The sequence below is a fragment of the Aspergillus alliaceus genome, assembly GCF_009176365.1.
Source record: "Aspergillus alliaceus strain CBS 536.65 unplaced genomic scaffold BDW43scaffold_40, whole genome shotgun sequence".
In the NCBI taxonomy this organism is placed as follows: Eukaryota; Fungi; Ascomycota; class Eurotiomycetes; order Eurotiales; family Aspergillaceae; genus Aspergillus; species Aspergillus alliaceus.
The window spans coordinates 74,997-100,795 of NW_022474723.1; the positions used below are offsets into that span (position 1 = coordinate 74,997).

The window sequence follows — 25,799 nt, forward strand, 5'->3', positions numbered from 1 at the left end:
TTGGGATTCAATCAAGGACCCGTACGCACCTTTTAAAGGCGCAAAACGAGCAACATCAAGCGGTTGAAGCTTATGGGGAGCATAGGTAGGCATGCAGATTGTCATTCTCTGAGCATGTTTGATCAAACTCAGGCGTTAGATGACTATCATAGCCATCTAAAATAAGCAGACGATATCGTTCCACAGATCGGCCTGTAGTAGCAGGTATAAAATGATTCTGCAACCAGCGTAGGCCTATTTCATTGTTCCTACAGGCATTAGGGCTTCGTTTGATTCTCAAATCAGGTGGTATATTTCCTTTCTTAGACCAGGCCTCCATATACACCTTACCTTTAAAAATAATACAGGGAGGTAGAGCCCATCCATTAGAACTAATACATTCTATGGAAGTGACCCATTCTCAGCTCCCTAGCTGTATAAAAAATGGCTTGCCTTGTGTGTATCAGACCTAACAACCACTTTAGCAGCAGCTATTAGACCCATTGCAAGCCCGTTTCATCAAAATTGTAGATATCACTTGAGGCTATACCATAGTGCTGAATAACTTCATTTACCTGCGTAAACCAAGCACCTAGAGTCTTAGGATCCTCGGCTTTAGCACGTTTATAGCGAAAGCGGCGTACAAAGCATGTTTTTAACTTAGGCGTACGCTTGGTAAAGTTATATACCCACTTCTCTCCTACAGTAATAGAAGTAGTATCTCGATTGGAAAGTAAGATATTGGCCATTTCTCATACGTATGCAGGCCGAGGAGGTACTCCACGCTTATCTAGTGATATAATCCACTGTTTAAGTGACTCCTCTTCACTAGTAGTCAATTTATGACTACTCGCTCGAGTACTTTAAAAGAAGCTCCTTTAGACGATCATCTAGTGTAGTGAGAGGTGTATTAAAAACCTCAGCTGCCTTTCTAAGGCTGCTAATTTCATGATCTTTTATGGCTGAAATAGCCAGAAGGACCCTGCCTTCTTCCTCAATGCGTGAGCTTGATGATTTCGGCATTTTTGGTAATATAGATGAGGTCTAAATCATCGAAGAAATTGAGGCGCGTTGTAAATGCTAGTAGTGTACGGGTCGCTTACCGAATACGTTACATTCCGTATGCAAGGTTACACTCAGTATTGTAATGATGATTATGAGCCGAGGCTTCCAATACTAACGAGATTCCCATTGGTTTTACTTCTGTACCAATAGTACTCCGATTGTACATACTCCGTATGTATAGTTATATGCTATGGCATCTTACACGAGGATCGATGTGACATTACCAAGATTGCCCTAATCAAATGAACCGTACCAGGTTCGTTATGCAGCTCTTCGCTGTTCTGCTGCATCCTCTCTTAAGAACCTTGCTACTTCTCCACCGGCACCTGCCCGGAAACCGTTGGCTTCCTTTCCTGAATTGCCAAAAAGGCACTGCCACAAATCATCCTTTTTGACAAGTTCACCTCCGGATGCTCCCCCAACCATTAACCTAGACAGTGCTGCATCTTGAATTTCCAAGGAGTTCGCCGAGTCTATTGCCGATTCGGTAAGGTTCATTACCGCGTTTTTCCCATCTTTAAATGGCTGTTCTGCTTTCTCCTTCTGTATAATATGGGCTAGGCGACGTGATACGGAAAGGTCGTAAATCGATTCCTCGACGGTACCAGAGACTAGATACATCCAAACGGTGGTTGGTCGATGCTGACCAATTCGGTGTACACGAGCGATTGCCTGAAGCTCGATTGCAGTGTTGATGAGAGGCTCGCAAAGGAAAACGTGGGTTGCGTTCACCAGATTGAGTCCTGACGAATGCGCCTTTGCGTGCAGGAGAAAACATTCAACCTAGCGATGATACAGTTAAGTAGAGTACTTTGACGAGATACTTGAAAATATGAGACTGGAAGGCTTACCGATGGGTCGCGCTTGAACTTTGATATACCATCTTTGCCATCAACACTGCTAAAGCCAATCTTAAATCGATAGAATGCAATGGCTAGAACCTCTAAGAAGTCCTTATATTGCGAAAAGATCACCGATTTAGCACCAGGGTCATGGTGGCGCAGCCATAGTACATGACGTGCTAGTGTATCAATCTTAGTGCTGAATGAACCATCCAGATCAATGTTTTTAATTTCTCTGAGAGTGCCGGAGCCGATATCAGTATATAATGAGTTTTTGGGGGGACGTTCGGGCTCAATCCTAGTTTGCGGCTTCTCCTCCTGCACAACAAACTCCTGCGGCTTGTATGTAATTTGATAGAAGTCATTGGCTTTCAGGCGCTTTTTGCACGTTGGACAAGTTCTGTGTTGATGCCACCACATGCGCAAGCAATCCTTGCAATACTTGTGGCCACAAACAGTCAGAACACCTAGATGTTGTCAGCGATTCTAATAACGGGTGTCTGATGATACCATCGGCACTCACCAACTTCGAAGCTAGATTGGCAGATGACACATATTTTTGACGAGTCGTCAGAGCCAGACTCGTCGCGTAGGTGAATAAGGTAACGGCGCTTTGCTCTCAATGCTGAGATCTTCTCATCTATTGCTTCCTCTTGCTCGAGCTTGGAAGAGAAAAGCATCTCATCCAGGGATTTACCAGCGCTTTCTTCATCATAAGGTGCCACAGTGTCGGAGATTTGTTGCAGCTGGCGATAGTATTCGAGTCGATTGTTCATAGTATCTCGAAACATTTCCACTTCCCTCTCCATGTTTGCCGCAACTTTACCTTGCTCAGAAGCCATCTGACTCGCATTTTGAAGAACTAAGGATACAATTTCGAGTTCGGCACGGGCTCGAGGGCTTCCTCCGTTCGCCTGCCACTCAAGAGAAGTGGCAAGACTTCGAAGCTCGCTAATAATGCCGCGAAGCGAGCCTAGCTGACAGTCAGGCTTGACACTACTACGAGTGTTTACCATCTGTAGAAAGAGATTCGGGGAAGGCCCTTCTCCTCTCTGTGCCTGGACAATCCCGCTCTTGATTTCATGGGCAATGAGGACATTCTTCTGCCCAGTCAAAGCATCGTGGCGATCGGCGAACATTGCACGTAAGGCCTCCATATAAACGTACATCTCATCTTGATGCTTCGTAGATTTTTCATACTCGTCGCCTTCCAACTCTGCTTCATCCTCTTGGTCAATGAGCGACTGGGAAAGCAATTTGATCATGATCTGACGCCATTCATCGTACTGGACAGCATGCTTGTTCATAGCATCACAGAAAGCTTCAAGCTTGTCAAGTACGCGGTGAGATTCAATTCCCTTACTATATATCTGGGGCTTCATTTTAGGGATGTGCGAAAATTGATTCTTTTGCGACCGTTCTCTAATCACTTTCATGAGATGACCGGCCTTCCGTGAAATGTCGGTCAACATCTCTTTTCGAATCAACTTTGCAGTTTCGTACGCCTGTATTTCACGTTCCTCGAGGAATTTGTATTCCTCTGAATCAGGCGCAGTGAGTTTAGGGTCTGTCTTTATTTGATAATACGCATTTCCGGTAAAGAACACACAGATGTGTTGAATCTCAAGAGCAGCACGCAGCCTCTGACGTGCAACGACTCGAGTATTCTTAGCTGCCTCTTCACCCTCATCTTCACTTGTCGTGTCAACAGATGCTGCATCTTGATCTGCATCAATGGCACTCATCCGGCGTTTAATGCGTTCTAAGTGCAACCGATCCCGACATTCCTTGACAATTGCACTAGCCCGTTTTAATGACTTTGTCCAGAGTTCAAGTGCCTGCTGCCGGTGCTTTGCATTTTCAAGCAACTGCCCACGACGTAATTGAGACATAAGCAGAGAGCGCTCCTCTGCGTGTATAAGTGCGTCTGTTTGGTCAACCATGACTTCAAGCACTTCAGACACAGAGCGCAGAGGCCCAGTCCCAGTACCTAACCCACGACGCGGCTTTCCAGCAGGGTGGAGGCAAGTCCGGCGTAGTTTTATTAACCAGCTTCGCATTCTTTCTATTATCAACGGGTCATCGGGGTCCCAATCACCATCCAAAGGAGCTCCCGATGGATCAAGACCACATGCTTCGCACATTTCTTCGTATAACTGTCCATAGCGCTGTTCCTCCACTGCTGTAAAAGGGATTGTGATAACAACCCTCTTCTGAGGCGGTATATGGAGCTCACTGCGAACATGGTCCTTACTATGCCGAAGAGCAATTTTACGAACAATATTTGCCAACTCGGGCCTAAAGCTGCCACATAACCTGTTCCAAGTGACGCCGCAGAAAGGTTCATAATGGAGGAACAGCAAAAGGCCAAGAAGGTCAGTTATATCTTTTCGAAGCGGTGTCCCAGTCACAGCCCAGGCGTTCTGACGAGGAATTAAACGGGCAACCCTTGCCGCGTTGCTGACTCCACTCTCTATCATCTGAGCTTCATCAATACAAGCTCGCCACCAAGAAATGCGGACCAGCGGCGTCCTCCTCGGTTCAAATCTCTTTTTATGGCGCAGATTTCTCTGTGGTGCATCGCCGGAATAGTAGACTTCTCGCGAGAGGACATCATAAGTAGTAAGCACGACATCTTGATCAGCGAGCAACTCAACCAATTCGTCATCTGACAACAACCGGTGACGCTGGATACCGGTATAGTGAAAAACACTGAGGCCAGGAGCATGCAGTCTGATTTCTTGTTCCCACTGTTCAAGAATTGCAGGCGGGGTTATTATTAGGGTTGCACCTGACGGTCTCAAGCTACCATGCTGACGGTCCACGAAGGTTTCTTCGTATGTTAGTAGCCGGCGATTAAGACACATTAAACTAATCATCTCGACAGTTTTGCCAAGTCCCATTTCTTCGGCCAGTATTCCGCCTCTGAGATGATTACCTGCGTCATACCATTTCGAGAGGTCAGTGGAGACAATCATAAACAGTTGGCTTGCAAAGCAGACTCGTCCATCTGCATCGGTAAATTGTCTAAATGAAGTTGGCAAACCTCCATTAGATCTATCTTTGACAGGAACCACTTGCCCATCGGCCTGGAGTTCTACGCCTTCCCTCTGCAATAGCCACCTAACTGCCCTCCTTTGGAATGGGAATAACCGACACTCTATCAAACTACACGTAACCTCTGCTGATGATCCGGGTGTGTCTGGAGGAACGTAGACGTTATCATAAAAGTCACGGGGGGACCATCCAGGCTGACTGTGACTGTGCCCCGAAGTAAGACCGTGTTGTTCATGGAGGACATATCGGGAAAATGCTCTTCGTGTCTCACCCAACAATTGGTAGTTTCCTAGAATATCCAGAGAGTCCTTCCATAAAATAATCGTCTCAAGGTAGAAAGATCTTTTCCTGTCTGGGATAATGTATAGAGTGGACTGATAGCAGGCGACGGGAATCTTCCGGGGGAAGCAATCCGCACAAACAAGGTTTTGGGCGAGCTCTAGATCCTTTCCCAATATCAGCAGCTGTGGATCATCTGACTCAAATTCAAAGATGGTTTCTCGGTTCGTCGTCGTGACCAGCTCTAGTTTGAGCCAGTCATTCGAAGTCGGGCTGGCGCGAGGATGCTTGGCAATTAGGATCAGGACGGGCAACTGGGAGGAACTCTCTATGAATGTATCCAATCCATCCTGGACCGGATTTTCGCGGGCAAAATCCTACTTTCGCCAACAAGGTCAGTGAGCTATTTGAATAAGGTCTAACCCGCATCGGCTAATGGCGTACCATGTACAAATGAAAGCGCGCCAGGGGAATATAGCCTAGAGGCACTCCACTATCCGAAAGTCCATTCAGCTCTCTAAGGCTCTGAATTCCGTAAGTCAACTTGCGACGCTTGTTTGGGGTCGCGTCACTGTCAAGTCCTTTGGAAGACCTCCGCGCCAGAGCAGTAACCAGGTTGTCCGGCACCGCACCTGGAATGTTTGCAAACAGTTAGAAGCTATAGGATAGAGAAACGACGTTCAGCGAGTAATTTTACCTGGAAAAAAAATCTTGGCCTCCGCAACAGACATACTTCGCCCTCTCGTAACTCCCTCTCACACGCACGATATGACTACAAAGGTTAAGAGGAGTAAGCCTGTCGTGGCGAGCTCGATATCATTTCGAATCTATCTTATCGGATTTGACATGAGTCTATCACGTGCTGATAAATAGATCCATGGTACTCCGCTGTACATATACATATATCACCTCTATATATATGTGGCGGACCGACTACCCACCGCCTTGTCGCCGGTGGGTGGTCGGCAGCGGTAAGGCATTTTCAGCGGAAAGGCAGATAGATAATCATATTTTTATCTTTATGAAGCTATAACAACCACACAATATGCCGAAATCATCTAAAATCTGCGAAGAACTTATAATTGAGGCCTGTGAAGCTGTTCATCTCGAAAAAAAGCCGAATATCGCAAAATTCGCGCGCGAACTCGGGATCCTGTATCGCACCTTATTTGGCCGTGTCCATGACCATAAAGAGCCCTCTTACAACTCAAAAGCCAGTAAATCAAGGCCCTTAATCAGTATCAGGAGACTGCTCTAGTGCACTGGGTTACCTATATACATGATATACACCTTCCCATCACTATTACAATGCTTGAAGAATGGGCTAACCTTACCGTAAGGCATGTTAATACAGAATACATGACAGTAGATTATATGTATATCATTTCGCAAAAAGACTTTCTCTGTATCTTAAATTAGGTCTAGTAGTTCAAAAAACAAAGGAGAAGAAGTAATTAGATTAAATACCTTTAATTCTAGTATAATTAATTTACTAACTTAAAGATATTTCTGCTCGCCTTGTATATAATTTCAATGAATACAGCTTTTAACCTGGTAATGGCAAGAGTCAAAAGATAGTCAGTATAAAAGAAATATATCCCGATCTTCCTGAATTAGAGCATTCAGAGAATATAACTGCGCTTGAATATGTTGCTGCAGATAGCTAAATTATAACTCCACTTTTTATTTTTGAAGATAAGAATTTATAGAGAGTTGGTACAGTGAGGATCTTTCTAATTTCTATACTGTAGTATTAGAAAAAGGCTATATATATAACCAGCTCTACTGCCTATAAAATAGTTAAATTTCGATACTCTATAAGACATATAAGATCCTTCTCTTTTGCCTTAGGTCTTATATAACTTATCGCTGCCAATCTCTTGATAGAAAGCTCTTCTATTATTAAAGTAATTCAAAAGACTTTACTGCTAGAGCCAGCACTATCTGTATCTGATCTCCGCATGTATGGAGAATCTATATATCCACTGAATCTCTCTTTGTGATGACAGCTCATTCATAGATAGCAGTTCCACGATAGATAGCTAGATATGGTAGCATTTCCAACTAAATTCAACTATGGGAGGGGAAATTGATTGATTGATTGATTGTATTTTACGGCCGTGGTTCACCGCCAAAGCATGTGACCCACCATCCACTGTTGGGGAAAAGGACGCTAGGGGGTAAGCCCTGGGTGTGTCTAACTAGCTGCTAGTTGTAAAGGATTACTCCTGGGATTAGCAATTCGATACATAGGATCTTTCCACTAGGTAAAAAGATCCACTATGATCAACTCCGATCGGAGTTGATTTCCCAGGCGCGGTATATGTAGTATCGCAACTTGCCATCGGGCCCTTAAGCCTAAGGCTTACCCGTGACACTAGTTCTAGTTCTATATACAGCCAAGGAACTTTGGCACGTTTAAATAGCTGCCGCAGTCGGGATGAAAGGCCTGCAGTGCAGGGAAAAAGGGGGTAATGCCAGCTGCAAGGCTCCATCTATACTCCATGTTGTGATCTCAGGGGAAAGATGGGCAGAATGTTGCTGTATCAGCTACACGTACGTAGCCTACTGAGGACCGGATGCCATTCGGATAGATACTCAATTCTATGGACGACTGTATCAACTATCTTGACTGCTTATTTTCATCTTCAACTACTAGTAGGTAAAGCCTTCAGGGGCTGAAGAGTTGGTGATCCGGCCAAGCCACTAGGCGATCACGTGTCTCGTATAGATTCATATCACTCCATGACCTTCCTTGCCTCCTCAGGTAATTTTTATTTTTTATTTTTATTTTTTTATTTTTTTATTTTTGGAAGATGCTTTCTCAGACTTGCTGAGTTGGGGGATGTCGTGTGCAGATATCTTCAAAGAAACGGGTCTCAGATAGCCAGGCGGCTAGCTTCACTGCGCCTTTCGGAATGTCTAATAAATAAGGGATTGCTTCGGAGGGAGATCCTGAAGGCCGGGGTAGGCGTCTCTTTGTAATATAGTAGAAGAAGAAGTGAGTTAGGGAATTTCTTGCTCCACAGTGGCAGAGAAGGTATGCAGTTTCATGGTTAAAACGCTCATGGTAGCCTGCAAAGTCTCCATGGCCTGTATGAGCAGCCAGGATCCGGGCCAGAAGGGGCCTCGGGAGCTTTAGCTCAGCAGGGCGCCAGGGGAAGAAGGTGATCCAGAGATCCTGGTAGGATTTTGGGGCTGCGGACTGCTAGTGCCTCTGTAAGGCAGATATAGTATCTGTTTTAGCCTTTTGTCTTAGTGAGGCGTACGATTACCTGCTTAATAGAGAAGGCATAGAAGCTCCCTTCTTTGCAGCTAGGTCAGCTGCTTCATTCTCGGGTATTTACATGTGGCCAGGGACCCAGCAGATCCGTACAGAGCCGCCGTCAGTATATGGAAATCTCTCCCGTGTAAGCCAGGTTAAGGCCAGGGCCCTGAAGGATTCAAAGACCTCTTGTGACGAGCCAATGAATAGTGATAGAAGCCGGGTGGCTATCTCTAGGTTATCTAAGCAGATCCAGAGGTTAGCTACAAAGCAGGCTGTGTAAAGTTCTAAAGCTGCTTTAACTCCAGCTAGAGCCGCTTCAGCTTCAACATCAAAGATCTCTTTATTTAGGCCAAGGGAGAGAAAGGACTGGAGAAATTGCTTTCCAGTCTGATATAAAGTAAATCCAGCGCCTGCTATTCTGTTTACTAGTTTAGAACCATCTGTAAAGACCTTTATATCAGTGCCCGGGAGAGAAGTATAGAAGTCTTGAAAGCTAGCAGCTGCCTGCTTCTTGGTCTATGTAGGTACCCTGATTCGCCGTTGGGCAGCTTCCCGTGATTCCTGAGGAAGCCATGGGGCATGTTGTAGTGGGCTCAGTTGTTCTGATTCTGGCAGGGCCAGCACACGGCGTGCAAAGCGGCTAGTTGGGTGTCCAGTTCGGGATATTCTTTCTGCTCTTCTACGAAGGGGGTGGTAGGGATCCAGACGGCGGAGGCGGACTGTGGCGATAGTAGCTGTATAGTCTAGCTCAATCTCTGCTGGTAGAAGCCCTGACTCCCGGTAGAGTATAGGCGTTGGAGTTGTGCAGTAGACAGGAAGAATTGCCCTTGCTCCAGCTAGTATTACCCTTGCTATCTGGTCAAGGTGCCCTTGGACTCGATTTGGGATAGAGCCCGTATGAGGGCCGGGCGTGGATAGCCTGGCCACCAGGTTTCGGCGCCAAAGTAGACTTTGCGAAGGACGCAGGCCACAATATATGGGAGGGGAAACACTATCATACAAGAAGGATTGTTGTGGGAAGTAGGCCTGCCTAACCACGTGACATACAGCTCATCACATTCTTGAAGTATTGAAAATACACCTCTAAAAAGCGCTTATAATATTAAAAAGAATAAAAAGAAGCTCTCTATGATTCTCATTAGTGATAATCTAACTCAAATGCTTAGATAAGGCTTTAAATGCTTGCTTTATTATTATAAACTTCAATCTAAAGAACTGGCAAACGTGAATAGTACTCTTGATTAAATTACTGTAATTCAGGCTCCTCATCAGCGCAAAATCACTAAGCAAGAGATTCTACGATTTGGAGATAGTGATATACTCACCGTACGGGATACAAATCGTTCAATTGCTGATAAAAAGGTAAAGGAAGAGTGGAATAGGAAGAAGGCAGATAAGGCTTACAAGAAGGCGTACGGCCATCTTCTACCTGCCCCCTATACAGAAAATAATCCTACGACTTCGGATATAGGATTAGCAGTAGAACATGCTGACCAGCTTTATTTTATGGATTCTTCAGGCGTTTAGTTTTGATAATACGAATTGCTTCATTCTGCCTTTCCGCTGAAAATGCCTTACCTGTCACGGTGTGACCTCTGGGTGCATTCAGAAGCTTAACCGGGCTGCGCTATCAGCAAAAGACTAGGATACAAAGCCTTCGGCTTTGTACTGCACTCACATATATAAGCATGTTCAGGATTCAGGCAGGCAGGTAGGTATGCCCGCAGGCACACCTGACATTACCGCTGCCGACTACCACTAATATATAATTATCCATAGATATACTATACTAGTATTAGGTATTGTACGTAGTATTACGGCCTCAGATAAACTTAGGCAGACTGTGTCGCTTTCACACGGCTAGGCCGCGTGGGATCAATTATTTTACTCATTTTTTTTTGGTCGCGCGACCTTTGGGGTAAATTGCATCAAGTAAGACAAATCATTTATCGACCTCGGGGTGGCCCTTGGCATCTAGGGCCTGTGGGAAATTCTGGTCTGTTTGCAAAGGGACCTATTACAGAACGAATTTACAATTGGAAGATAACAGCACAATGAAGCCTATAAATTTAGATCGATATAAGTTAATCAGCCGTCTTCGAAGAGCGTGTCTGATTCCAGTTTCTTGACTACCATGACCACCTTATTCACACAAAACCCGTGTTTATTGCTTGGTAAGGGACAAAAAATCCACTGATTGCCTATGCTCATCGGGGCAAGCCATGTCAGTGTTTATGGTGGGGGCTGGATGAAACCGTCATCGGGTAATTCAAGGAAAAAGGGCATAAGCTCTTTCACGGTTCTTCGAGGGCGTTTACGTGCGTTAGTCCTCCGGACTGGATTTACTCGCGCGCTCCAATGTTCCTCACAGTGGGCGCGCCGACGAGCCAGCTGCTGCATCAATATGGCTTATTCTGCCCTCTAGTAAATTACGCCCACTACTACGTAACATAGCTCTAGGGGCCTAGATTCATTTTCGCTCCCAATAAACAAAGACCTCAATGCCAAAGTAGCAACAGAGGCCATGCTGTCACTTATCATAACATAAGAAATGAAGTGAAGACAAAGCGCGCCTGCTCTGGATCTGTCTTTAAAAATCAATACCAGAGGACGGAGAAGTTAGTATACAATATGTTGAGCTCTTGACCAAGCTAGAAAAGCCGCGTCAATGGGACAATTTTTCTTTCGCTTTCTTCCTTTTCTCAACCAAATCATCAGCTCACATGAAAAGACGCCAGGCACCCAATATCAGAGCGGCGGTACCGGTGCAGACACCCCTAAGAAACATATATCAGTATAACGCAGGGAAAATTCCCAGGAGTTGACGGTTCATACATCAGCCACTGCAGCGTGGAGAACTTCACAGCCTCTACACGTTCTCTCAGCCCTGCAACTTCCTGTTCTATTCTCGTTTCTGTCTCTTTTATTCGCATTTCCTGGCCATTTGCTTCTTCTCGGATACGACCTTTCTCAAGGTTCAGATCCAGACGAACTGATGCTTGCGTGCGTCCGATCTCATCCCGGAGCCTTGAGTTTAGCTTAGCTAGATCCGCAGCAATCTTCTCATGTGACGAACGTGTCAGTTGCGCTTCGGTTGAATCAGCGTTGAGTAATTCAGAGCGAAGTTTGGCGAAGTCAACTTTTTGAGTATACGTCGATCTCTCGGTATCTGTAGTGGGTTAGTAAGTACTAGATCATAAGATATGTCATGCGGAATGTGGTTTGGTCAATTCTCAGATGCTGTTCAATAGCTCCGGCCAGATCGGGGCGAGGAAAGACATCGCTCACCTTCTCTAAGGACCATTGTCCGGGTTAAATTCTGAATAGATTCCTGAATAACATCGTTTAAGACTCGCATCATGGCGACAGCCTGTTCCTCACTGAAACCCTCATCCTTCAACCGCTGGACGAACTTCAACGTATCGAAATGGTGGTCTCTTTCTTTGGGGGCTGAGGCATGAAAAGCGCGTCGAGCTGGTTTGAAGGTAGCAACATAAACACCATTATATCGGATAGAATTCCCTGTGAGCTCCACTGCTGGTTGACAGAACGTATAGCTTGTTGGTAATCGCCGGGATAACGATGATGAGAACGTCGGCGTCCCTCGAAGTGTTGCCGCAATGAAGGTGGAAGAGTGAGGGGAGGCGGTAAGTGTATGTAGCTGTCGCCCGGTGGAGTTCCAGCTGTGTATGCGTACCGTTTTCTGCTGTTGCCTTGTTGAGAGAATGGCGCTCTGAGGTGAAGGGACTGTCCGGGTAGAAGAGCCGTTCCAGGTTAAGCGAGGAAGTATAGAACGCGGAACCTCTGCAACGGACTTCTGGGACGTCATCTTATAGCTCGGTATGATGGTGATTCGCGTGAACAAGGGGAGAGTATTGGGTAGGAAGGACTTTCTCAATAGACTGCTTGAAGATGATTGCATTCAATCATAGATGATGACTAGAATGCTCTCTAGAGGTCGGGATGATCGTCATGCTCTCAATTCGATGAACCAAAGGGCACTCACTAATGGAGCTGGCCGAGTCGGAAAACCGGGGTTTCCCGTCTCGGAGAAATTTCAAGTTTTCTTAGGGTCACGTGCTTTAAGGCTTGTATCGGGAAACTATAAATAACCTGATAAAGGGTTGGGTAGGTACTACTATTAGTAGTTATATGTCTTTAAAAAGCATGTCATAAAGTACTAATTTACCATTGGTGCAGTGTGTTCGCAGGCTCAAGAGTTCCATGTCTCACGGCTCTCAACGTAGTAAAAAAGCTAGGGAGGGAAGATTGGCTGTGAAACAATCCAAGACCTGGAGATATCATGATCACGATGATCGTGTTTGTACTATTACCTGATAATGTAGTCCTCTTTCAACGGCATAATAATTCTTAATCTTGTTTGAGCCAGATCATGCAGAACATAAAATCCCACTGATCAATCATGGGCTTATAGCTGGAATATTTCTTTCAGCTACTTCATAGTGCCTTCAAGGCACTTGGCCGCATGTCCCACTGATCTAGAAACGCTGTATATTTCAAAATCATTGCCTCCAGGGAACTTTTTATCTCCACAAAAGTGGGTAGTCTTGTACTCTATGCCGGAGAAATTTCCTCGGCCTCGATATGGCGTTAGCAGGTCTTGTCCCAGCCGGTTGGGAAGACGTCAAAAGGAGATTTAACTATCAATAGAGTAATTATAGTTTGAGAATATCATTAATATCGAATGCATGATTAGCATGCCCAAAACTTGTATCTCCGACATACCTAAGACCATAGTCAGGAAATTCCTTCTTGAGAGCCTCTACGAAATCCTTTCTGATATAGCTATCCCCACTGTCAGCCAGCCTAAATTCACCGCAGGAGCAAACATGGGCACATACGCTTCGAATTTATCCCTTTCATCAACACTTGCATTGTGGCCAACGGGCTAGCGTTGATTATTCCATTGCAAAATTCAACAAAGGTACCACGCTTTCTAGGCAGCAGATCCGCGATGTACTTGACGTAGGACTTAGCTAAATTCTGATGTCTCTACTCACCGATCCATACAATGAAGCTATTGTTAGTAGGGACTTGCCCAGGCGGATGGCGGCTAATCCATTTTCGGCGAAGCAGAAATCAAAGAGCGAGGATACTTTCGTAGAGGATGTGCCGAGTTGCTCTTGCTGGCAAGATCGGAGCCGCCAACCTAAGCGATATGAGCTTGGGAGCTACTTCCGGAAAACAGTGACGGTTAACAACTCCAATGGTACAGTTATGACGCAGTTGAGAGAGAAGCTGGAGCATTTCGAGCGAGATGGTCTGTAGTTTCAAATTAGAAGTTGTTAGTCAATGTTCAACCGGATTCCATAACATGGAATGCTGAGTCGAAATATCAGATCATTCATCTTCCCACCTACCCTTCTTGCGGGAGTCAAAGTACCCTCAACATCGAAGAGACGAAATGTGTCCTTTACATGACGATCTTCCAAAGCTGGATACGCACCCGCGGCCGCTGCCATCATGATGCTTAATATCCGCGAGGTGAAGGTGGTGTTGTGGGAGAGGCAATTTCTAGAGAGAGGGCAACCAAAACCCTCTCTGTCAATTGATTAGATCGAATTTTTCTATGACTCCACTACCCCAGAACGTGCCCTGGCCGCATACAGTCAGAGGAGGGGCCGCATACTGGTTACCTCAACACTGTTTTGGGAATTATAACTAGTGTACGGGCTTAGTAAGTACATAATAATAATAACTAGTTAGTTAAGGGCGGGTCATGCTACACGTTAGCAAATAGTGTGGGTATAATATCTGTCGTAAATTGTAATAAATTCGACTTACTCATATATGCTATAAAGATAGTACTCCAACTAAATGACTAAAAACTTCAGTGATATTGTCGCTAGAAAGTAATAGCGCGAATCTTAAACCTGTACCACTCATACTTAACAAGCCACTGACCCCTAGCCTGGGTAGGTGAAAATGATAACATGACTGCTAGTTATCGTCCTACAGTAGACTGAAAGACCTTAGCTGCTAGTTCGCTTAACAACCTGGTGCGATCACTCCGTGGAAGATCTAGAAAGACTTCGTAGACGCTTTTGCCTTTCGCATCACGAACAGCACCGAGTCGATTTCCTGCAACTGCCCCGGCAAAAGCACCGGCAACATTGGCAACAATGAACCCAAGTGCACCACCACTTATCCCACCAACAACAGACCAAAAGCGGGATGTAGGTCGAGTGCGCCGATGACCCTCAGCATCAACATCATCACTAGCAAGGCCCTCCTCGCGTAGCATCTCTTCAAACACTGAGCTAAATTGCTCTGAGGCACGTTGTTCACGATCGCTCGTGCCAAACCCGAATGAAGACCATGGGAAGCCCCCAGCGCCACCTAGCGGTACTTCATCCTCAAGTTCTTCTTCTTCGACTCCTGACCTTGTTGCATCATACTCCCGCCGTCGTGACTCGTCTGAAAGGGTATAGTAGGCATCACTGATATCCTGAAACTTGCGCGTTCGGGCAGGTCGCTCAGGAGAGTCAGCGGGTACGCGGTCAGGGTGCGATTTCAAAGATTCCCTGGATAGGTCAATCTTACGGAGAATCAGTCGAGTATTAGGTGCCAATGCTCACCTTTTATATGCATTGCGAATTTCCCGTTGAGTTGCGTTAGGGGACACACCCAGAATTTTGTCTGTACACCGGTTAAGATAAACCCTATTGTTATGCTCGCAGGGAGGTAAGGATGTCATTTACAGTAATCAGGTCGTTCTGTGGACCATATATATTAGCTTTGACAACATCTAGACCGGACCCCATTGAGTAGACTCACTCGGCATACTGTATTTATAGTGGCGATTATATATAGTATCAGAGGTAAAGTTCAATAATAGATTGAATGACCGATTTGCGGTAGTAATAACCTCAGATATATTATCCGCAATTGAGTCCGTAGGTGAGCGGGCGGGAGCGATGTGCTGTTAACTTGTATTAGGGAAGCAAATGAATTTCATGGGGATGACGGATGACGTAGGGCATATTTTATGCGAAATGCCTTAGGCATACTATTTGTCCCTGAAGCCCTTACGGTTTCCTGAGACCCAACATCTCTCTCTTTCACTCATGGGGTTTATGCCCCTAGTAAATGAGGATATTATCATATTATTATACCTATACCGACACATAAACACAAATATATAGGGTCTTATTGTCATACTTGCCAGGAGAGAATGTAAATACTAAAGAACTTGTAGCAAGACGGATAGAAACCGAAGGAGAAAAGAAAGAAACACCGGTAGTTGATTGTAGAAAAGAAACAAGTCAGAATTCCCTAGGTTGCCTCAGCAATGTTGACCTTAGCTACCTTGCTGACCTTGTTGAGGAGCAGCGCGATATAGTATCCGGCGATTTTATGAAAAACCGATGCATCCACTACTCATGTTCCACAAGCCCTATAACGACGGAGAATCTAGCATAGCATTCTTGTCACTGTCACAGCCAATAGGTCTGGTACAATAAGTTTGATGGCCCTAAACTTCTCTTTTGACGAAATCTTTTCACTATGCCTTAGTTGTGATATTGTGTCCTGGCCATACTTTAATGCTTCTATCCAGAGGAACTAAGCTATCAAAGATATTCCCCGATAACCTCATTAATTAGGATCGACATTGTAAGTGCAGGCATGAAATGTTGTATATATACCATGGATTATGCATACGTGTGCTAAAATGAGATATACATGACTTAGCTAGGGGCAGTAATGCTAATCACTAAACGATGACTCAGGGGAACGGAATTAACAACCACTGCGATGGCCTATCAATCAATCTACCGTTGAACCACCATCATGCCGTACACTTGCTTGTCTTTTTCGTTTGCTTTCTCTCCCTCGTCCTTTTCTATTCAAATGGGGGAAAATATCAAAATTCAAAATAAACTTCAGTTGGGGTCATTTTTCTGCGTCCCCTGCAAGCAGTCTACTCCCTTTATTCCTTAAACAAGTCCTCTCCTTTCCGAGGTATTCATTTGGCCATTCATTTATCGTTTCATTTTCAGTTATCATTGCCTCAAACAGTGAGGGTTTCTAAAGCAACTTTGCCCGTAATTACTCTAGGGTTGAGGTCGCATGCCGCCGTTATACTCACCTTATCAAAGTGTCACTGACCAACCACTGAACCAAAGTTACTGGGGACCATGCCTTCCAACCTCTGGATGGAAGCAAGGTGACTAGAGTGAACTTTGCCTGACCTGAATGCCTTGGCAAACCATGCATATATCCCTCGCAGCAATGCCGTGTCCGTAAGTAGAAGCATTCTGTGTATAACAGTCTGCAGGCTTCCAAATTTGGTGGTTCGTAGTTCACAAACGTGGTTACTACAATCAATGAATGTAGGCCTATTCCTGTCTACAAGACGCCGGGTTTATCAGCCTAACGACTACAGTGTACGGGATGGAGTGGACCTGGTGATAGTTTTCAGTGTCATGGGTACAGCTTGGGCGGGCAATCCTCTTAACTTGCCTTATATCCCAGCCTCTCCATCGACGGAAGGGATACAGGCGTGCAAAATCTTCTGGGTAATCTTGGGTGCATCCTTGACTCGTTTTTCACGGAGTATCTCGAATTTTTCGTCTTCCTTTTCCTTCTGTCTTTAGCTTGTCACAGGCGGAGCCCAAGGTCCTACTGACTCTCACAATTTCATTGAATCTGATTCTTCCAATTCCCGCGATGACATCTATGCAACCAGCAACAACAACGCTCTCAACTTGAGCAAGTTCATCGAATGGTACGACATGTCAGCGGACGGCACATTCAGCATGGACTTGATGGCAAAATAGGCGAAAATTCGTGTAGACCAAACCAAACAGACCAATCGGAAAATAAAAGGGAAACTTTACCTACCAAAAACAATGGGAAAGCATTCCTGAGAATTAGTACAAGACCCCCATGGATTATGGTCTAGTGCAGCTTAATCTTCATACTCTGATATGACTGGGGGCATCTTCAACCTGACCACCCACCCGAAGAAAAACAATCTCATTTGCTTTGTGTTTGAAGTCCTGAGATTTCTAAGCCTTTAGTAGTGCTTTTGTGCCCCGCGTTCAAAGACATGCAGATAAGTGGGAAACCATTTTGGGGCATTTTTCAGAATGGCTTCCCTGGGGCTGCGAAAAGCGGCGGTGCGTTTTGAGTGTGCTAGTAGGGGGTTGAATATAGCGGTCGTTACGGGGAGTAAGTACTTCATGCACCACTCTACAGGGTAGTATATGCATGTATGAATGTATAGTGCATAAATACCAACCTCTAATGTCATTGTAGGTAATTAAAAATCCGGGGTCAAATCAACCCGAGCACGGGATGTATTAAATGAGCCCCTGAGCAAAACCACCAATGAGGAACGTGGGATGCCTCCAGCCACCCACTTTGTTTAAGTGTATGTCTGCCTCACTGGGACACACATCAGTTCCACCTTCAATTCAACCCAATTCCTTTTCTTTACCAGTCTTCCGAGTTTGCCGCTTTTGGTCCCATTGAAACCAATCCCGACACTGGTTTTGCCAACTTTACCTCGTCTCACGTATTATACTTCAATGGGAACAAGTTTCTGGTTCATCTACGCGCAATCGTCCACATAGCCTACTAAGTAATCCTGGACACCAGCGGTGGAGACAAAGCCACTGCAGCAAGGAGCCTAGAATCTGGAATTGTGTGCATCTGCAGCAGCCGACTCGGCAACTCCTCATTGCTACAATTTGAGCTGTTCCCTAAATTCATTTCGAACAAATAGCATTAGATCGAATCCCCAGATTCTCGAAAGAAAGAAGAAAAGAAGAGAGAAAAAAGAACATATCGAGTGACTTTCTGGAATCAAAATGGGTTGGTTTGACGCACGCTCTTCCGCTGCCTCTTCTCACTCTGCGCGTAAACGCTCTCCCTCCCGCCGATCTACTTATTCCACTCATCATTCCCGACACTCTACCCCTTCAGTCTTCAGTTTCAACAGTGGAGGCAGTCGCGCCGGGCGATCTAGTCCATCGGCCTATTCATCCTCGTCACGTCGAGCACGGCCGCGGTCTGGCTTCGTCCAAAAAGTAGTTCATATCATCAAACGTCTGCTACGCGACATCTACAAGTACGCCAGGGAACACCCTATCAAGGTGTTGCTTCTGGTTCTCATCCCACTTCTTACAAGCGGAGTTTTGCAGAAATTGTTCGCCATGATTGGGATCCGTCTGCCCAAGAACATCTTTGGCGGCCAAGGCGGACAGTCCCGAGAGGGGGGCAAGGATGGCATCATGGAGAACTTGAGCTCGTTGATGAGCATTGCGAAGATGGTTATGTAAAGAAGTAGGGGTGCAGTATATGCCAGGCGAAGCCGTGCGTGGTGTTTCGCTAGGAAATGAGTGATGTGGATGATGCCCGGAATGGCAAAGACGATTATGATGATGATGACAGTTAATATGATATATACTTGGGCTGCGGTATTCGGTATTTACTTTCGGTCTGTTCATGTGAGATGTTGGGAGGTTACTTGCAGTTTCACCATAGAGGAACTTCTCTTTTTGGCACGTGCAGGGACTTTGCTTGTTTACATATTGGCTCTTCATAAACGTAATATTGTTGACTGCTAAGGATCCAATGAATTAAATTTCTATACATTTAGTATTGAGAAGATATTTATACATGTTCCTTGGGGCGGTGGGGTCTCCTAGAAGACGGACATCGAGAATCCAAGAGATAGAATATAATCAGTAGTCACAGAAAACAAGACGCCCTCTAGACCAGCCAGATTAAGACTTCTGAGAGCGCTTTCGTCTTCTCGACACCCGACCTTTAGATTCCACGGGGTCGCTTGCTTGTTCAACAGCCTGTTCCGCTACTTCGGATGGCTCCTCATCAGCAATCTCGCTATCTACTGCGCGAGAAGATCCAAGTAACCTGCCAATAGTTTTGCGATAGAACCAGACTGGCACCCGGAACAACATCGTGTCGCGTACCATGGGGCGTTGGATTTCGTCGATGTCGAGTAGGAACTCCTGCCGCTCACCATCTTCCCTCTCTTCCTCCAAGAAGACGTTGCCAATTGAATCGACAATTAGGACCTTCCCGTTCTCCGCAATCACTCGTTTCCTCTCTCCGGTGGGCTCCACGGATTCGCCTGTCGGCGTTGCAGTACCGGAGCTTCGGGAAGTTGTCCGGGCACCTTTCTTGCTTTCCTTGCGATTCTCCTTCTCCATCATGCGCTTCTGGCGACGATTCATAGGCATAACGCTCGTTTCAGTTTCAGGAGTGGGAGCCGGGGCAGCAACATTGACCGAATCAACAACCGGAATTCCACGAACTCCCAGTTCGTCCCCCCAAGCAGCTCTCCTAGCCTGGCGAATATACCGATCAACGAACTCGCGCTGGCGTTTCCAACCAAGAATCAGGGCAGCGTAATGAGCACCACCTCCAAAAGCCAAAAACAAGCCAGCCAGTACGGAACCCAGCCCGGGACGGTAACGCGAATAGTAATAGCCAGTACCCTTCCATTTGGGGAAGCCATTCTTCAAGAAGTAGTCGTAGCGCTCCCGAGCTGGCCCACGAAGGATATTGGCAACGGTATTCAATCGTGAAGCACGTTCATGGGCCTTCTTCACGGCAGCGTCAATTTCTCGCTTCGTCGGGCCCTGGCTGACGTGGATGCCGGGCTTCTTGTTTTTGGCTCGGGATTTATCCTTAGAAACGTTGGCGATAAAAGATCGCTTGACCTTATCTGGATGAAGAAGGCGAGACTTCTTGCGATACGCTTTGTTGATGTCGTCCTGGCTGGCATTGGGTTGGACATCGAGGAAGTCTGTTGATCGAGTATCAGACTCGAACACATCTTGGGGGGAAGGTACCTAGCGCACCGTAGAATGTCACATTGGCACCCTCTGTCGCGGAAACTTCATCGCGAAGGGAGAAAATTTCATAGTCTAGAGAAAGAGTTACGATTAGATGCGAATCGGTAGACACAAAAGAGAATGGTACTGACCTTCCTTAGTCCAAGCCGCCGTAAGGACAACCAGGACGGCGAACACGACCAAGCGGAGTGCGGTCGACTTCATCTCGGGAGGTGAGGGGGCGTTGAGGGGGGAGCGGTCAGGCCGCTGGACCCGAATAGGTACAATTGAAAGAAGAGGAAATATGTGCGAAATTACACAAGAGACGCCGGCGAGCTACCATCAAATGGATGAGTTGTTGTGGAGGGTTTGAAGAAGAGTGAGGGGATTTCTGATTCGATCACTCTGGCCGAACTTGACCTATCATCTTCTGGCAATAAGTTATGATCTGTCATCAGGCACAAAGGCGGTCATGTATCATATACGGTACGAATACACAAAGGTGAAAAGCTGATAGGTGCCTATGTACCTATGTACTGCACGTATGTACAGTACCATGGTTAGTACCTATGTAGGTACCTTACCTTGGTCCCCCGTACCTACTGATACTAGGTACTAGGTACCCAATCTTACAACCCTGGTTGGGAATGGTCCACAAGTCAACGACGTGGACCAATGATGGACACATGAACATATTGAAAAGTAAGGCGAGGGTTTGATGGAGAAAGACACTTCGAGGGAAATTAATTGGTGACCGGATTTTTGAGGGGTGGGAGAAGAAGTGTGTTGGGTTTAAATGCAGCGTTGTCCCTGTTAAGTTGTTGTTGGTTTTCTTCCCTTCTGGTTACCATCTATATCTCAAGAAGTATATCCTGTTTGATGGAGAGGAAAATGATGGAGTAAGAGAGGACGCCAGCTCGATGCGACGAGATGGCTGTCCTTCCTACAAAGTGAATAAAAGTGGAAGACGCTAGCTTTATTCTAAACTTGTGGTTGTCTTTCGTCTCCAAATCCGGTCATATCCACTTCTATTCTTAGAGGTGAAAATCCATGAATCCGGGAATTATTAATTAGTCTTGTTTGTCTCTCTTAAGTCAAAAGTTGACTAGATCTTTCTTCCTCTCTTTCATGGTTGTCCTTTTTTCTCTGACCATCGACTTCTTCTCAGTGGGAGATCGACCATCTCTCCCTTGATCGCTTACGGGGTTTGTGTATTGGTGGATTGTCTGTGCTTACCATTTAAAAGGTCCAGACAAAAATACGAACCAACCGGAACACACCTCTACTTTTTTTTTACCCTTCTTCAGAGCTTCCGGGCCAACTAATCCGTTACTTATTATACTTTCCCCTTTTCCTTCGGACCTTTTCTCTTGTCTGCCTAGATCAGTTCCTGGCTCTTTTCTCGTGCTAACGCTTCTCAAATCCACTTCGCACGACCTCACACCCTGATCGCTTACATATTCAAGTTTCATCCATCCATCTATCGCGCCGCTTAATCCTTTCACAACCGCATCACAATGAGCCCAATTCAGATTCCCATCGACGCGATTACCTCGCGATTTGGTGAACGTTTCAACAGTCTTCGATCCCAGTCCGTGGGCTCTCGCTTCGCCAACCTCCGACCCATTTCCGAATTCCTGGATATCAAGCGTGTCTCCAAGCCGGCCAACTTCGGTGAAGTCCAAGGCCGTGTGAACTATAATTTGTCCTACTTTTCTAGCAACTATGCCGCGGTCTTTGTGATGCTCAGCATTTACAGCTTGCTGACCAATATCACCTTACTCTTTGTGATTATCCTTGTTACTGGTGGTCTGTACGGGATCGGCAAGCTTCAGGGCCGCGATCTAGATCTGGGATTTGCTCGATTCAACACCTCCCAGCTTTACACTGGATTGCTGATCGTGGCGGTCCCTCTGGGATTCTTGGCTTCCCCTATCACAACCGTGCTGTGGCTGATTGGAGCCACCGGCGTGTGCGTTTTCGGCCACGCTGCTTTCATGGACAAACCGATCGAGAATGCTTTTTCCGAGGAGGCGGTCTAGGTGGTCGGCCGCGAACTCCTTACGGTATGCCCCGATGGGGAAGACCACCAGGGGCACAACAGGGGAGACAAACTAGGAGACGGGCGGCTGCGTGGGTAGATGGTGATGCACGGATCGAGGAGATTGATAGTGAAGACGAAAAACTTTTGCAGGATGGATGGGATTTTTATTCAAGGCAACTGGCCGGCATAGATGTTAATGAAAGCTTAGGATGGCGGAAGCGGATGTTGGAATATGATGAACTATTTCACGAGACTGGGCCTCTCGATGGCATGGATTATAATCTGCACGAAGACGGAGATAGTACGATTGCCTATGCGATTCAGCTGGCTATGAAGGATAGAGAGGAACAGCTCGTGGATAATGCCTTGGAACGGGTTCGAAGGGCGCAGATGTCGGGTCAGAAAAATGTACGACTATCCAGACGAGAGCTTGAGGCACTGGAACGCAAGCGAGTGCAGGCAGGTGGGAATGGGGTGTCTGGACGCAGGATGCCCGCTACCAAAACTTCTAGGTCAAGAGTGAGCTCTACATCGGGCGTATCACGACGCGGATCCAGTCAAGCACAAGGTGGACAGAACACATCATATCAACCGGCTGATAACAGTTGGGCTCGCAATTCCGATTTTCAATCTCGACAGCCTACCTCGTCCCCTAGATCCTCGCTTCGTTATCCCGACCGTTATTCTACTACTCCGTCAAAGGCATCCTTGAGAGGCATAATCCCTGCGCGTTCTCTTTCGGATGAGCCGTATCAGCTCTCGTCTTCAAGAGATCAGCCTTCGCATGCAATACGTAGCTTGGTGGATTCTCCGCAAAGAACATCACAGCGACTGTTGTCCTACGTGTCTGGTTATAAGGTCGGTTATGGCCGTCCCAGTAGTGTGCGGGGTTCTTCCGTTGCCCAACAGGCTTCTTCAAAGTTTAGGCCCGAGGGCTCACATAACGACGAACCAAGCGACTCAGGCGATGGTGACCGAGTGAATATTGCAGATGTGTCTGAGCGCAGAGTGCCGACAAACTCTACAAGTCAGACTGCGAGCGGCAAAGGCAGCCGTCAACGCCGTAGTTATCGCTAGATTCTTGAAATCCCTCAGTTCTGTGTTCCTTCTTGACGTCTCGGAGGAATTGTCTCTTTTGATTTGCCTTGAGTTACTGCTTGGGTGGGATTTGGAACCATTGTGGCTTTTACGGCGACATACGTAATGGAGTTTAGTCTTGATGGGTTTATATAGACTGTTTCTATTTCTTTCTTTCTTTCCCCCTTTTTTCTGCCCTGCTCTTTTTCCTGATAATATATTATGGTTCTTCAAAAGCCGGACATAAATTCAAGAAGAACGTAAAGAGTATTGCGTTGTACATAGGTATAATAAGTAATTAGCACACAGTGTACAGTACAGTACTACGTACTAGAACACACCTACACAGTACTACAGATCTATATGTAACACGGGTTTGCATTAAATAATCAAACAATCGTGTAAACATGCGGCGTCATTGGCCATCGTAACTGAAGAGACCTGGTTCTTGTATAAGAATAAATGAACTTTGATGGATACTCGGAAATAAGACACACTAAAATCGGGGAGATAAATTGAGATGACGTCGACGGACAGGAAGAAAGGTGAAGTCATCAGTTAAAGTCGTTTCTCTGCTCTATTTTTCATTCTTTTTTTTGATCTTTTCTTTTTCGTTTCCTTTTTTCTTTTGTTGTCCTATCCAGCCTCGCAGCCCCGAATACTAGTTAATAGTAGATTATCGATAATTACCACCTCTATCCGTCCAAGAAATCATATTTTGAAGCCAATTCCATTCGTCTCCCGATCGCAATTCTTATTCTTTTTTCCCGTTCATACAGCCACCACGACTCTCGACGACTCTCCGTCCTTGCTGTCACTCTCGCAGCTGTATATACTTCTTTGTACGGAGTACTGACGTATAAACTTGTTCTGCAACGCCGAGAGTTGCACTCTAGGCAGCATTGTGTAAGTTTCGTCTCAGCCACTTCCGCAGCTTCCGGCGCTTGCGATATACTGCCACTTTCGATGTACTATTATTATGTTCTCCCTTTCTCTCTCCTAGGCCATTGCTCATTATGCTACGTAATCTCCAAGGAAAATACGTATATAGACTAACCTAGATGATTCTAGACAGTGTTTTTGCCGCCCTCTGTACATTTTGTCCTTCTTTTCCCTTGCGTTCGACAATATACGTATAGAGTGAACTAGAGTATCAGAAGAGAAGAGCCGTCACAATGTGGATCATTTCATTTTGGATATTTCCGGTCATATCAGCATGCATGTGGATAGGTATGGCTCCGTCAACGGTTGAAAGTGTGGCAACATAGTAACGATGGCTAGCAATGCTACTTGCCATGTTGGGGAATTGGGCAGTAAAAGGTGCACCGATCTATTCTAGTATGGAAGAGGGACAGACAATTGCGTACGGTATTGTCTTCAGGTTTGCGACCGATCGAATACTAACCACGGGTTGAATAGGTACATCTCTGATATTGGTGCACAGGGTCTAAAACCCCTGTTCATCACTGGGAGTGTAATCACAGTTGTATTCCTGGATTTGGCGTTTGTTTCGGAACGGTGGCTGCGACACGCTGGCCAATTGGTGCCGAACAAAGGTCGGTTTGACAAAGCTTGCGCCATTCTTTCGATATTCTTCTCGATTGCGGGTGCCTTGGGGCTCATTCTGTTGTCAATCTTCGATACGTTGCGCCACCCGCACATGCACGATGGTTTCCTGGTCATGTTCTTGTAAGACAACGCGATCTATACCGGAGCTTGCACAAGGACAGAAATGAGTGCTAACATATTTTAGGGTTGGTTACATTTTAAGCGCGATCCTGATCTGCGCCGAGTACCTCCGCCTGGGCATTTTCTACCGCTCACAGCATCGAGTTCTATTTGCCAGCTTTGTTATCAAACTCACCTTCATCGTGGTTGAGATTGCCCTCGCGATTGCCTTTGGCGTTCTCGGCAGGCAAGGTCCAAGCAAAAGGAATGCGGCGGCTGTTTTGGAATGGGGTATGTGATAACAACATGGTAATATATACTATTTTGAAGCTTAGCCAGCTGACCACGGTCCGCAGTAATCGCCCTCATCTTCACATTCTACGTGCTTTCCTTCGTCGTTGACCTGTTGCCATCGGTGCGCACTCGCCGTCACGTTCCCCAAGGCGAGAAGCGGATCGTGCAGTCTGAAATGGAGAACGGTGTGAGCCAGCCGAATGCGACAATCGAGGAGCCGTTAACGACAGATTCAGCCGGGCCTAATATGGATTCTAACTATTACCGTGGCCAGCGCATGTAACGAATGGGCTTGCTTTTGATATTCTTGCTCTCTAGAGGTGATTGCATTTACGGTGCATTGGGGCCCTGTACTATATACCTATCTATATGCCTGTTACTTTAATACCCGTTAACGA

General features: G+C 46.0%; 8 protein-coding genes across 8 annotated transcripts; 3 read left to right on the plus strand and 5 right to left on the minus strand.

Annotated features, from left to right (window-relative positions):
• Positions 1-1,305: 1,305 nt before the first annotated feature.
• BDW43DRAFT_313710 (putative SNF2 family helicase/ATPase) lies at positions 1,306-5,953 on the minus strand (the record flags this gene model as incomplete). Its single annotated transcript, XM_032047668.1, has 5 exons — positions 1,306-1,827; positions 1,896-2,353; positions 2,410-5,599; positions 5,667-5,854; positions 5,920-5,953. 5 exons carry the CDS (start codon positions 5,951-5,953, stop codon positions 1,306-1,308), a joined length of 4,392 nt encoding a protein of 1,463 aa, XP_031897509.1.
• A 4,846-nt stretch (positions 5,954-10,799) lies between these two features.
• BDW43DRAFT_284411 (CCDC90 family protein) lies at positions 10,800-12,568 on the minus strand. The gene is made up of 3 exons (XM_032042848.1): positions 11,779-12,568; positions 11,326-11,659; positions 10,800-11,267 (listed from the first exon to the last, which is right to left on the minus strand). Exons 1-3 carry the CDS (start codon positions 12,410-12,412, stop codon positions 11,210-11,212), a joined length of 1,026 nt encoding a protein of 341 aa, XP_031897510.1. The 5' UTR covers positions 12,413-12,568; the 3' UTR covers positions 10,800-11,209.
• A 1,022-nt stretch (positions 12,569-13,590) lies between these two features.
• On the minus strand, positions 13,591-13,973 carry sec53 (phosphomannomutase SEC53; the record flags this gene model as incomplete). The annotated part of the gene is made up of 2 exons (XM_032047669.1): positions 13,591-13,773; positions 13,872-13,973. The coding sequence occupies 2 exons, from the start codon at positions 13,971-13,973 to the stop codon at positions 13,591-13,593; spliced, it is 285 nt and encodes a 94-aa protein (XP_031897511.1).
• Positions 13,974-14,291: 318 nt separating this feature from the next.
• Positions 14,292-15,426, minus strand: BDW43DRAFT_284414 (putative DnaJ chaperone (Caj1)). The gene is made up of 4 exons (XM_032042849.1): positions 15,289-15,426; positions 15,213-15,227; positions 15,090-15,150; positions 14,292-15,035 (listed from the first exon to the last, which is right to left on the minus strand). The coding sequence occupies exons 1-4, from the start codon at positions 15,293-15,295 to the stop codon at positions 14,456-14,458; spliced, it is 663 nt and encodes a 220-aa protein (XP_031897512.1). The 5' UTR covers positions 15,296-15,426; the 3' UTR covers positions 14,292-14,455.
• A 2,900-nt stretch (positions 15,427-18,326) lies between these two features.
• BDW43DRAFT_313714 (uncharacterized protein) lies at positions 18,327-18,797 on the plus strand (the record flags this gene model as incomplete). The annotated part of the gene is made up of 1 exon (XM_032047670.1): positions 18,327-18,797. One exon carries the CDS (start codon positions 18,327-18,329, stop codon positions 18,795-18,797), a length of 471 nt encoding a protein of 156 aa, XP_031897513.1.
• A 296-nt stretch (positions 18,798-19,093) lies between these two features.
• On the minus strand, positions 19,094-20,704 carry BDW43DRAFT_284418 (putative endoplasmic reticulum DnaJ domain protein Erj5). The gene is made up of 3 exons (XM_032042850.1): positions 20,471-20,704; positions 20,346-20,411; positions 19,094-20,290 (listed from the first exon to the last, which is right to left on the minus strand). The coding sequence occupies exons 1-3, from the start codon at positions 20,541-20,543 to the stop codon at positions 19,245-19,247; spliced, it is 1,185 nt and encodes a 394-aa protein (XP_031897514.1). The 5' UTR covers positions 20,544-20,704; the 3' UTR covers positions 19,094-19,244.
• A 1,131-nt stretch (positions 20,705-21,835) lies between these two features.
• On the plus strand, positions 21,836-23,439 carry BDW43DRAFT_302210 (PRA1 family protein-domain-containing protein; the record flags this gene model as incomplete). Its single annotated transcript, XM_032045200.1, has 2 exons — positions 21,836-22,290; positions 22,404-23,439. 2 exons carry the CDS (start codon positions 21,836-21,838, stop codon positions 23,437-23,439), a joined length of 1,491 nt encoding a protein of 496 aa, XP_031897515.1.
• A 563-nt stretch (positions 23,440-24,002) lies between these two features.
• On the plus strand, positions 24,003-25,793 carry BDW43DRAFT_284423 (Frag1/DRAM/Sfk1 family protein). The gene is made up of 6 exons (XM_032042851.1): positions 24,003-24,345; positions 24,511-24,669; positions 24,721-24,802; positions 24,859-25,128; positions 25,193-25,398; positions 25,464-25,793. Exons 2-6 carry the CDS (start codon positions 24,615-24,617, stop codon positions 25,682-25,684), a joined length of 834 nt encoding a protein of 277 aa, XP_031897516.1. The 5' UTR covers positions 24,003-24,345; positions 24,511-24,614; the 3' UTR covers positions 25,685-25,793.
• Positions 25,794-25,799: the final 6 nt, after the last annotated feature.